At 37.1% G+C, this 12259-nt stretch overlaps 1 protein-coding gene across 8 annotated transcripts in view; it reads left to right on the top strand.

Annotated features, from left to right (window-relative positions):
• RAPGEF6 (Rap guanine nucleotide exchange factor 6) overlaps nt 1-12259 on the top strand; it is a 200548-nt gene that overhangs the window by 61218 nt on the left and 127071 nt on the right. For 5 of the 8 annotated variants that reach the window (XM_053566296.1, XM_053566300.1, XM_053566294.1 and 2 more), the window contains exon 5: nt 10136-10205. The exons of the other annotated variants lie outside the window; for them this stretch is intronic. In XM_053566296.1, coding sequence (XP_053422271.1) covers nt 10136-10205 — 70 coding nt within the window. The remainder of the gene's footprint in view (nt 1-10135; nt 10206-12259) is intronic. 8 annotated transcript variants of the gene reach the window in all.

The following is a 12259-nucleotide window of genomic DNA, read 5'->3' as shown; positions in this document are numbered from 1 at the left end:
GTTGATGCCTCTTTCCCCACCTTGCACCTCTGTCACACCCAGTCACTGGTAACCCTGTAGGGCTGTGACCCAGTTCCCTCCAGTGAGCAGATGCTCCAGAGGTTTGCACCTGCCTGAGACATAGGGAGATCTATGTCTCCTCAGCTAGGCCACTGCACTCTGCCACCATCCGGCAGGGGGAGCTGGGGCCTGACAACCTCAGGTGTTTAATGGAAGCTGGGGCAGTTCACTCAGTTCCAGCTCTGCCCCTTATTGATGTTGCTGTCACTTATATTTTTGCATATTTGTGTTTCTATCCCAGCTATATTCTCCTGTGGGCCAGGCACTGTTGAGTTCACAGAAACTGTGACTCAGCCCCGCCCTGTGCAGTTGCCTGGAGCTGCCATCTCTGTCATGGCTACAGTCTGTGTTGGGATGGGCACGGTTATAGCTCACACTCAACTCTCAATTCTTGCCTCTCCCTGGGCTGGTGCAGTTGCCCCATGTGCTTTTTCTTAGCTGTGATCCCCTGGGGCCTGGGTGCTTCTTAGGTTCACTAAAGAAGCCCTTCTGACTTAGCTCCACCCTGGTAGTATGCCATCTCTGCAGGCATGTATTCTTGTCTTTATCCCTGCTGAGCCCAGGCAGGTACCACCTCAGGCATACCTTTTACTACGGGGTCTGTGTTTCCATCCCAAATCTGTTCCACCAGTGGCTGCCATCAGAGAAGATGCCCTGCTTCTTCTGGTTGCCCAGATTGGCGGGGAGTGTCTCTCCAAAATATCCCCAGGGATGTGAGCCTTATTGTGCCCGCTGCTGCCACTGTTGTTCTGTGCCATGGGGTACCACCTCTCCCTCTCCCATATAGCTTCCCCAATCCACTGTCTTCTCCTTACCCCTATGCCTCAGAATCAGCACAGACTTGCAACATCCCACGCCTTGTCCATACCTCTCAACAAAATGCCCAAGAATCTGGAGTCCATGGGGGACTGGCTTCCAGACCTCAGTGTGAGAGTGGAGGGGAGTGCTGGGAGTTCAGAATTGCAGGTAGAGAATATATACAATTTTATACAGTTTTATGCCTGGTGGGAGAGGGCCATGGCCTACTAGTAGGTCCTCTCTGGGGAAGGAGTTCCAGGTTTTAGAGGGTCTCTCCTGTGGGATAAAATAGGAGGGGATCTGAACTCTGCTCACTTGTTTGTAGAAAGTATACTGCGAGCCATTCTCACCAGGGTGGGAACTCCCATCAGCTTGGCAATGGATTTTGTACCTATAGTTTGTTTCCTTTGGGTCACAGCTCGCCTCAGCAGGGTTGATGTGCGTTCTTCAACTTTGTTGGCTGAGCTCCAAACCATCAGCTTACTTGCTTAACTTCTGTCCTTTAACTCTCCTTCTGGATGGGAGTCTCTGTGGAAAGCGGCTCCTGTCAGCCATCTTGCCTCCACCCCCAAGTCTCTAGTTCCCTTTTTAGTGGCAAATAAATGTGTGTGTGATGAAGCAATAAAATTGACATATTTAAGTACTTTTAAAAAAGAAATCTTTGGTTAGCCTAAGATCACAAAGAATATTTTTCTACAATTTCTTCTGGAAGTTTTTTAATTTTAGATTTTATTATACGTAGGTCTGTGATCTATTTTAAGTTAATTTTTTTATATGGTATTAGATGTTGGTATAATTTACCTTTTTACCTTTGTGTTCTTAGTTGTTTCAGCATCGTATGTTGACAAAAATATCCTTTATCCTCTGGATTGCCTTTGTATCTTTATTGGAATTTAATTTATTGTGTATTTGTGGGTCTATTTCTCAATTCTTTATTTTGTTATATTGATTTGTTTTTCTGTCTTGGTACCCATACCACATTGTCCTGATTAATGTAGCTTTATAATAAATTATGAAATCATATAGCATAGGTCCTGGAACTTTTGTCAAAGACGTTTTGGTTATTATATGGTTCTTTTGCAATCATGTGAATTTTGGCAACAGTTTGTGAATTTGAAAGTTTTTAATACCCTGCTGGGATTTTCAGTGGAAACATAATAAATGTATAAACAAGTTAAGGGAGAATTAATATCTTCACAATTGACCTTTGAAACATGAACAAAATACATCACTACATTTATTTAGCTGTTTGATTTCTCTCAACAGTGTTTTGTAGTTCACAGTGTAGAGATATTGCCTATGATAGTCTTATCTTGTAACCTTACTAAATTTACTTACTCTCATTGCTGTTTTATAGGTTCTTCAGCATTTTTCTAAACAAATTATCTTGTCATCGGTAAATAGACAATTTTGCTTCCTTTTTCTGCCTCATCCAAAAGCCTTTTTTGCCTCTCTTGCTTTATTGTACTAGAGAAAAACTACAGTGTTGGCCATGCACAGTAGCTCACATCTGTAATCCTAGAACTCTGGGAACCCAAGATGGGAGGATCCCTTGAACTCTAACCTGAGCAAAGCAAGACCCCATCTCTACTAAAAATAGAAAAATTAACTGTATGTTGTGGCTGGCACCTGTAGTTATAGCTACTGTGGAGGCTGAGGCAGGAGGATTACTTGAATCCAGGAGTTTGAGGTTGTTGTGAGGTAGGCTGACGCCAAGGCACTCTAGCCTGGGTAACAAAGTGAGACTCTTTTGTTGCACAGAAAAACAAAACGAAACTATACAATATAATATCGAAGACACATAATGGAGCAATTCACTTTTAAATGAAGAACTAGAAGCATTACTTCAGTTTTTTTACCAAGTATAATCTTAGGTGTAAATTGTTCATAGGTGCCCTTTATCTAGTTGCCCCTTTGTAATCTATTTTCCTGTATCCTTATTATCGTGTAAGCACAGTTCTGCTTTCTGATGTTCATGTAATAATTATGTTGTATATCTTCTTTGGTGAAATACCCATTCAGATTTTTTTCATCTATTTTTAGATTGTGTTGTCTTATCAAGTTGTAAAAATTTATATATTTTGCAAACAATTTCTTTATTAGATAAATGATTACATATTTTCTCAGTCTGTGGCTTATCTTTTTTCTGACTAGTAACTTTTGAAGGACAAAAGTTTTTAATTTTGATGAATTTCAGTGTATTTTTTTTCTTTTAAAGGTAGATCTTTTGGTGTTGTTATCAAAGAAATCTTTGACTAACCTCACTTCTTTAGTTTATGGGTTTTTTCTATAAGTTTTTTATGGGTTTTTTCTATGGTTTTTTATATATATATATCTTAACATTTTGGCTTATGATCTACTATGAGTTAATTTTTGTTTTGAGGGGATTGTTTTGGTTTAGTTTTGCTTAATGGACATTTACATATTAAATTGATCCAGCCCTTTTTTTGAAAAGGCTATCCTTTCCCTATTGAATTCCTTTAGTATCTTTGTTGATAATCATTTAACTAATGAAGTAATTATGTGTTTATAATTTTCCGGACAAATTTATTCTTTTCCATTTAACTGTTTTTTTGTCTTGATACCAATACTGACTGTTTTGATTATTGTAGCCTTTTTTTAAGTAAGTTTCCAAATCCGGTAAGTTTTACAACTTTGTTCATTTTTATAATGGTTTTTGCTGTTTTAGGTTCTTTGTATTTCCATGTAAATTTAGGATCTGTTTGTCCGATTGTACAATAAAGCTTACTGGGATTTTGATAGGAAATTATTTGAATATATAGATTAGTTTGGTGAGAATTGCCGTCTTAATATCTATCTTTCAATCTGTGAACCTGGATAATTCATTATGTATTTAGATCATCTTTTATTTCTCTCAGCAATGTTTTGAATTGTTCAGTGTATGAGTCTTAAATTTTTGTTAAGTTAGTCTCAAATATTTTAATCTTTTAAACACTGATTTGATGGAAATTGTTTTTTAATTTCATTTTCATTTTATTCATTGCAAGTATGTGTAAATCGAGTTGGTTTTTGCATATTGGTCTTTATCTTGTGATCTCAATAAATTATTTTATTAAATCTAGTAGTTTATTTGTAGGTTTCTTAGAATTTCCCACATACAGTGTCAGTGTCCTATAATAAAGATCATTTTACTTTTTCCAGTGTCTATGCCTTTAATTTATTGTCTTTAATTTTTGCACTGACTAGAATCTCTAATCTACTGTTTGAAAGTAGTCAGAGGGGACTACGTTGCCTTGTTCCCTAAACATACTGCAATTCCTAGATTAACCATTAAGAAAATAATAAAAAATGGTATTTTTAAAAATCAAAGGAATTAAAATGGAACACTAAACAAAAATATTTGATAGAAATTTTGATAGTAAAGGAGGAACAGAGGAACAAAAAAAGATGAGACATTTAAAAAACAGGAAAATGGCAGACATAATTCAGACATGTCAACACTTTTTTGTTACAGAAGCATAGTGTAAACATAGTCAAAAGAAAAAGATTATCAAACTCTGTGATAATCTAAGATCCAGTTGTATGCTGTCTTCAAGACACACACTTTAGTTTCAAAGCTCAAATAAGTTGAAAGTAAAAGGATGAAGGAAGATATGCCAGGCAAACTATATTCATAAGATAACTGGAGTAACCATATCAATATCAATCAAAATAGATTTTAAAACAGGAAATATTACTAGGGACTGACAGCAAAATTTCAGTGTTAAAAGTTCGCTATGAGGGGGATTGGTGTGCTGCCCCCTAATGGGCACAACATCAGGTTATATGGCACACCTCCTGGGAATGGGACACAATTTCAATAGGGTACCTAACAGATGCAAACATTGTGACCTAATCGTTTATACCCTCATATTAATCTGAAATTTTAAAAGGGGCGGGTAGAATAAAAGGATAGGTAAGAAAAAAGTAAGGATCACTACATTAGGTACAATAGCAATTTTTTTTCCTTTTTTTTTTTTTATTGTTGGGGGTTCATTGAGGGTACAGTAAACCAGATTACACTGATTGCATTTGTTAGGCAAAGTCCCTCTTGCAATCGAGTCTTGCCATCAAAAGGTGTGGCACACACCAAGGCCCCACCCCCCTCCCTCCTTCCCTCTCTCCGCTCTTCCTTTTTCCACCCCTCCCAGTAGCTGCACTCCCCTGCTAGAACCTCCAAATAAACTTTCAAGGTACAATAGCAATTTTTATTATATATTTAATAGCAGAGCCTCAAAATACATGAAGGCATAATTGAAAGGATCAGTAGGAATTTAGCAATTATAGCTGATGATTTCAAAGGTCTGCTCTGTTTTGTTGTTTTTGTTGCAACAGAGTCTTACTCTGTTGCTCTGGGAAAGCATCAGCCTAGCTCACGGCAACCTCAAACTCCTGGGTTCAAGCAATCCTCTAGCCTCAACCTCTGGAGTAGCTGGGTCTATTGGTATGTGCCACCAAGCCCGGTTAGTTTTTCCTATTTTTAGTAGAGATGGGGTCTCACTCTTGCTCAGGCTGGTGTCAAACTCCTGAGCTCAAGCATCCCACACGTCTTGGCCTCCCAGAGGGCTAGTATTACAGGCGTGAGCCCCCAGGCCTGGCCTAGAATTCTGCTTTTAATAATAGAACCACTGGTATGAAAATTAATAAAGGTGTGAAGCTTGAAAGTATTATCAGCCATGTTGATCTGATATGTAATTTTTTTCATGACTTATAGGATTTTCCAGGATAGGGCATAGAATCTAGGGCCATAACACAAGTCTTAATAAACTTAAAAGGATTGGAATCGTTGGACCACATTGGAATTAAATTATAAATCAATACTAGAAAGAAATGTGAGAGTTTAAAGAATATATTTGTAAATGGCGCAGAGATAAGAGAAGACTTCACAATAGAAATTAGAAAATATTTTGAACTCGGTGAAAATGAGCACACATATAAATTTATGGGATGCAACAAAAGCAGTACTTAGAAATTTCTACCACTAACTTTATAGCATAAGAAAAGAATTGTTTTTATTCAGTCACCTTAAATTTTCATCTAAAGAATGAAAAGAACAAAGTAAACTGAAAAACAAGCACAAGTAAAGTTTGACTGGAAATCAGTGAAATGAAAAATGATAGAGAAAAACCAATAAAATGAAAAGTTGATTCTTTGAAAAGGTCAACAGAATTGATAAACTTTGAGTTTGACTGACTATCAAAAGAAGAGAAAACACAAGTTACCAAAATAAGACATGAAAAGGGGGACATTATTATCCTACAGAAATCAAAAGTTTTGTAAGAGAATTTTGTAAAAGTAAAGTAGAAATGCAGTCTCACTTTTGCTTAGGCTGGTCTTGAACAGTTTTCTGTCAACAAATTGAGCTAATCTTGCAGACATACATCTGAATGGGTGTTAAAAGTAATAAATGAAAATTGATAGGAAACTTTATGAATAAGTAGATGAAGTTGACACTATCTTAAGCCACTCATTAATTTTGATACTCCTGGAAAAATGGGACAACCAGACCTTATGTATGTGTACATGTGATTTAATATAACATTCCACAAGGTCTTTTTTTACATTCTGTTTCTCTCTTTATATTTTTATTTATTTCTACTTGAACATAAGTAGCATGCTTAGAAATAGCTGTTTTAATGTCTTTGTTGATCACCTTCTGACAGTTCTGGGTCTTCTTATATTAATTGGTTTTTTCTTTTGGTTATGAATTATACTTTCTATTCTTTGTATGCTTTTTGTTTTGTTCCTTTATTGGATATCAGACCTTGTGAATTTTATATCGTTAGGATTCATCTTTTGTATTTTGGGGGACTTTGTTCTAACATACAGTCTCTCAGCGGTCCTCAAACTTTTTAAACAGGGGGCCAGTTCACTGTCCCTCAGACTATTGGAGGGCCGGACTATAGTTTAAAAAATAAACTATGAACAAATTCCTATGCACACTGCACATATCTTATTTTGAAGTAAAAAAACAAAACAGGAACAAAAAAAAATCACACTGGCTCATGTGGCCCGCGGGCCATAGTTTGAGGACCCCTGGAGCTAATTGGAATCTATTTGATTATTTATTTAATATTTTTAGACGGAGTCTCACTCTTGTTGCCCTGAGTAGAGTGAAGTGGTGTCGTCATAGCTCGCATCAACCTCCATCTTTTGGATTTGGGCAATCCTCTTGCCTGAGCCATCTGCCCAGTACCTGGGACTACAGATACCTTCTGTGATGCCCGGCTAGTTGTTCTATTTTTAGTAGAAATGAGGTCTCACTTTTGCTTAGGCTGGTCTTGAACTCCTGAGTTCAAGCAGTCCACCAGTCTTGGCTTCCCACAATGCTAAGATTACAGGTGTGAGCTACTGTGCCCCTGCAAGCTTTATCTTTTAATTTTGTTTGACCAAGTCTAGCACGTTTGAGTATAGGGCTGATTTATCATGTTACTAAGAAAGTAAGTTTCTGAGGACCCTACCCAGTGCTTCATGTATTATATCATCTTTTCATTCTGACTTTTAGGCTTGTTCTCTTTTTTTTTTTTTTTTTGCGTTTCTGGCCGGGGCTGGGTTTGAACCCACCACCTCCGGCATATGGGACTGGTGCCCTACCCCTTTGAGCCACAGGCGCCGCCCCATTTTAGTCTTGTTCTCACAGTATTCATTCAAAGACTCATGGGAACCTTTGTGAAGATGTCCATAGTGCACACACACATTCAACATACACACACATACACTTTTATGGATACTCTTGTGTACTTCCTGTTCCTTTGCAGCTCACTCCTTTCTTCCAAATTTTAAGCATCTTTTCTTTATCACCCATACCCTAAAACTTTATGTCTTCCACCTAGTGAGACTGAAAGGTTCTGTTAGGCTTCTTCTTCTTGCATCGCGGTCTTAAGATTGCCTGTCAGTAAAATAGGTTATTGTAGAGGTTTTCTTAGTTTTCATTCCATCTCTTAAGAATAACAACCTTGGTCTGCCTCCCTTTCAGTGTCTTGAAACTGTTGTTTTATATATTTTGTCTTGTTTTCTGCTATTTGGGGGGGGTAGTAAATTCAGACTCTGTTATTCCATCTTGCATAAAAGCAAACTTATAAATTACATTTTTGAATGTATTATGTGATATGAGTTTATTTGAGGAAACAAATACAAATCTGCTTAAGAAAAAAACGAAAGTGGTCTTGTTGGTTATATTGAAAAAGTAATTTTGTTTGTACTTTGATGAGGGTTTTGTTACAAACTATATTTGTATATAACTTTATATTTCGTGGGTAATTGACATTTTATAGAGTGAAGTGAGCCTTCTGATAAAAGTATGTGCTGTGTTACTTTTAAGCCCTATTTTCACTTTTTTTCTTTTTGCAGTTTTTGGCTGGGGCAGGGTCTGAACCCACCACCTCTGGTATATGGGGCCAGCACCCTACTCCTTTGAGCCACAGGCACTGCCCTTAAGCCCTATTTTTTTTTTTTTTTTTTTGGTAGAGACAGAGTCTCACTTTATGGCCCTCGGTAGAGTGCCGTGGCCTCACACAGCTCACAGCAACCTCCAACTCCTGGGCTTAAGCGATTCTCTACTCTCAGCCTCCCAAGTAGCTGGGACTACAGGCGCCTGCCACAACGCCCGGCTATTTTTTGGTTGCAGTTTGGCCGGGGCCGGGTTTGAACGCGCCACCCTCGGTATATGGGGCTGGCGCCTTACCGACTGAGCCACAGCCCTATTTTTAATCCATCAATAAAATTATACAGTTTTCTTTAAAAATGATTTCTGTACTTAATTAAATTTATTTCTTATTTTCTATTTTGTTTGCATCATAGTTTTTTTCCCATTTGGTTATTTAGGAACAATATTTTATATATTTATTTTATAATTGACTCTGGTACTAAACATTCCAAATTGTGGTATCTTAGGTTATTTTATAATTTCTTTTAAGTACACACTCATGTAAGTTTGTCAACCTTTTGTGTTTTATATAATGGGCAAGTTTTTCTTATTCTTTCCACTTTTTAAAAAATTCAGTTTATCTTTTAAAATGAAACCTGTCTTTTTCTTTATGATTGCCTTTTTTTTTTTTTTTTTTTTTAAGGCAGGTTCTCACTCTGTCACTTGGGCTAGAGTGCAGTGACATCATTATAGCTCACCTCAACCTTATCCCACACTCCTGAACTCTTACCTAAGCCTCCCAAGCAGCTGGGGCTACAGGCATGGACCACCATGCCTAGTTACTTTTTGATTTTTTTGTAGAGAATTCCTCTGTGTTACCCTGGGCTGGTCTCAAACACCTGGGCTGAAATGCCTCTCCTGCCTTAACCTCCCAAAGTGCAGTGATTATAGGCATGAACCAGCACATCAGCTTTATTGCCTTGTTTTTTGATTTGCTTAGATATGTTTTTCTCAAACCGGGAATATAAAAATTCATTTTCTTTTAGTACTGATACAGCTTTAGTTTTTTAAAGAGAAATAGCCAGTGATTCCAGCATTTTTTTAAAATAAATCATCTGTGTACCTAACTGCATTCTTTATATGCATTTGGCCCTTCATATCCATGGATTTCATCTGTTGGTTTCAGCAGATCACAATCATCCAAGAAAAAAATGTCTGGACATGTACAGACTTTTTTACTTGCCGGTATTTCCTCAATGATTTTATTACAGCTATTTACATAGCAGTTATTTTGTATTGGGTTCTATAAATAATCTAGAGATGATTCAAAGTGTATGGTAGCATGTGCATAGGTTATAAGCAAATACTACACCATTTAAATAATAAAATTTGAACAACTGTGGATTTTGATTTGGGGAAGCTGGGACCAGTCCCCATCAGATACCAAGGTACTACTGTACTTGAATGTAATATTTTTTATATCTGTTGTCTACTGTTCCCAAAAGAGTATAATAATTTACTTGTATAAAACATTGCATAATCATATTATCATTTTTTTTATTACCTGTGCTTTTTTTTCTGAAACACATAATTGACAGATGTTCAGAATTTGAGATTAGGCAAGTATTGTTTGTAACTAAGTTTAGGGACTAGTTAGAGGCAAAAATTTTAAAAGAATTTTCATGCTATACTATATTGACATCTGTTCTTTCTGAGCAATTAAGAACAGATGTGTCCGTTTCCCCCTCCCCGCCCCCCGCCAAGAAAGTCTAATTTTACTTATGGGGATGTCAGGATCAGAACTTCTTGGTTAACATCTAGGTGGTTTTTGTTATTGTCTGCTTTTTTTTCCTATAATGTTACATTTTATTTATAACCTTTGCTAAAGAAATTGTTTTTCTGTTTTTATAGTTTTGGTAAGCAGTTTGGAGGAAAAAGAGGATGTGATTGTCTTGTATTAGAGCCTTCAGAAATGATTGTGGTAAGAATTTTAAAGAATGCTGAATTACTTTTCAATATGCTTTCAGTTTCAACTTTAACTGTTGTAGGCAATAACCACTTAAGGAGACTTCATTACTCTGATCTTTTAAAGATTCATAGGTATAAATTTTAATCTACTCAGACTTTTTCTGATCTGTGAAAGTGGTAAAACTTGATACAATTGTTTGTATGTTATAAATTTGATGATTTCTTTTACCCCTCTATCAGAAAATTACAATAAAGTTTTTTTGGTTTTTTTGGTTTTTTTTTTTTTTTTTTTTGAGATAGAGTTTCACTTTGTCACTCCAAGTAGAATGCTATGGCATTGTAGGTCACAGAAACCTCAAACTCTTGGGCTCAAGGGATCCTCTTGTCTCAGCCTCCTGACTACAGGCAGCCACTTACAATGCCCAGCTATTTTTTTTTTTAGGGACAGGGTCTCAATCTAGCTTAGACTGGTCTCAAACTCGTAGCTCAAGCAATCCACCTGCCTTGGCCTCCCCAAGTGCTTGGTTACAGGTATGAGCCACCGCACCTGGCCTAAGATAAAGATTTTCAAAAAGGAGCATGATTTTTCAAGCATTTTCTCCTTTCTCATTCATTAGTCAATAAACTTTGAACATCTGTATTCCACACTTTGGACTAAAGGGAATGAGGTAGAGAAAATTAAAGACCCATCCAAGTAAGAAATGGTCTAGAATTCTAGAGCTAATATTTTTACTTTCTAATTATTTGAGGTAAAGTTTCATGTAAGGTTGTATATTTAAGGAATAATTCCTTACTTGATAAGAGATCTAGGTAGCTAATTTAACTTTAGAATTTTGTTTTTTTAAGCATTATAAGAATAAAAAACACAGCTTCCCTTTTACCTTGTTCTGACATGACCTTACTAGAAAAATAGCATACATTGAATAGACATTTCATTGTCCTACTAACATTTATGTAGGTGAGCATACCATCTGATTAGATTTGAACTATTGAGACTAGAGGTAGAATTCTATTTTTTCTTTGCTTTTTTCTTAAGACTCTTGCACTGTTGCCCAGACCAGAATGCAGTTGCATCTTCATACCTCACTGCAACCTCAAACTTCTAGACTCAAGGCTTACTCCTGCCTTAGCTTCCTGATTATCCAGGACTATAGGTGTGTGTCACCACATTCACCTTTTCTTCTTTTTTTTTTGTAGAGGTAAGGGTTTACTATATTGCTCAGTCTGGTCTTGAACTTCTGGCCTTAAGCCATCCTCCCACTTTGGATTAAAGGCAGGAGCCATTGCCCCTGGCCTGAGATTAAATTCTCCTCCCCGCCCACCCCTTTTTTTTTGTTTTTTTTTTTTTTTTTTTTTTTTTTTGGCCAGGGCTGGGTTTGAACCCGCCACCTCCAGCATATAGGACTGGCGCCCTACTCCTTGAGCCACAGGCGCCACCCTGAGGTTAAATTCTTAATGAAGCATTTTAATGTCACGGCTCAAAACTAAACCACTTTTCCATTGCATTGTGCTATTGTCAAACTGTCATTTTCAAATGGTTTATGTATTGTCTTCTCCAAACTGGATCATCTATATAACCATGAACTCACTATCCTAAGTTTCATATAAACAACTAGATTTTAAACTCTTAAAAAGCAAAGATTATGGCAGGATGTGGTGGCTCAACGCCTGTAATGCTAGCACTTTGGGAGGCTGAGGTAGGTGGATTGCCTAAGCTCAGGAGTGTGAGACCAGCCTGAGCCAGATCAAGACCTCATCTCTAAAAATAGCCAGGCATTGTGATGGTCACCTGTAGTCCCAGCTATTGGGGAGGCTGAGGCAAGAGAATCACTTAAGCCCAAGAGTTTGAGGTTGCTGTGAACTGTGATGCTACAGCACTCTACTGAAGGCGACAAAGTGAGACTTTGTCTCAAAAAAAAAAAAAGCAAGGGTTATGCCTTATTCAGTTAGTATGTCCCACAATGCAGAGTGCTGCCTGCATAGTGACTATTCAGTGAATGTTTCTTGAATTCAAGTTTGTTTAAGGTGTGGACTGTGCATTTATGTTTATTTCCTTTAAGTATTGGA

The sequence above is a fragment of the Nycticebus coucang genome, chromosome 17 (genome assembly GCF_027406575.1).
Source record: "Nycticebus coucang isolate mNycCou1 chromosome 17, mNycCou1.pri, whole genome shotgun sequence".
NCBI lineage: Eukaryota > Metazoa > Chordata > Mammalia > Primates > Lorisidae > Nycticebus > Nycticebus coucang.
Note: the sequence above shows the minus strand (reverse complement) of the source record. Positions and strands in the feature narration are given on the sequence as shown.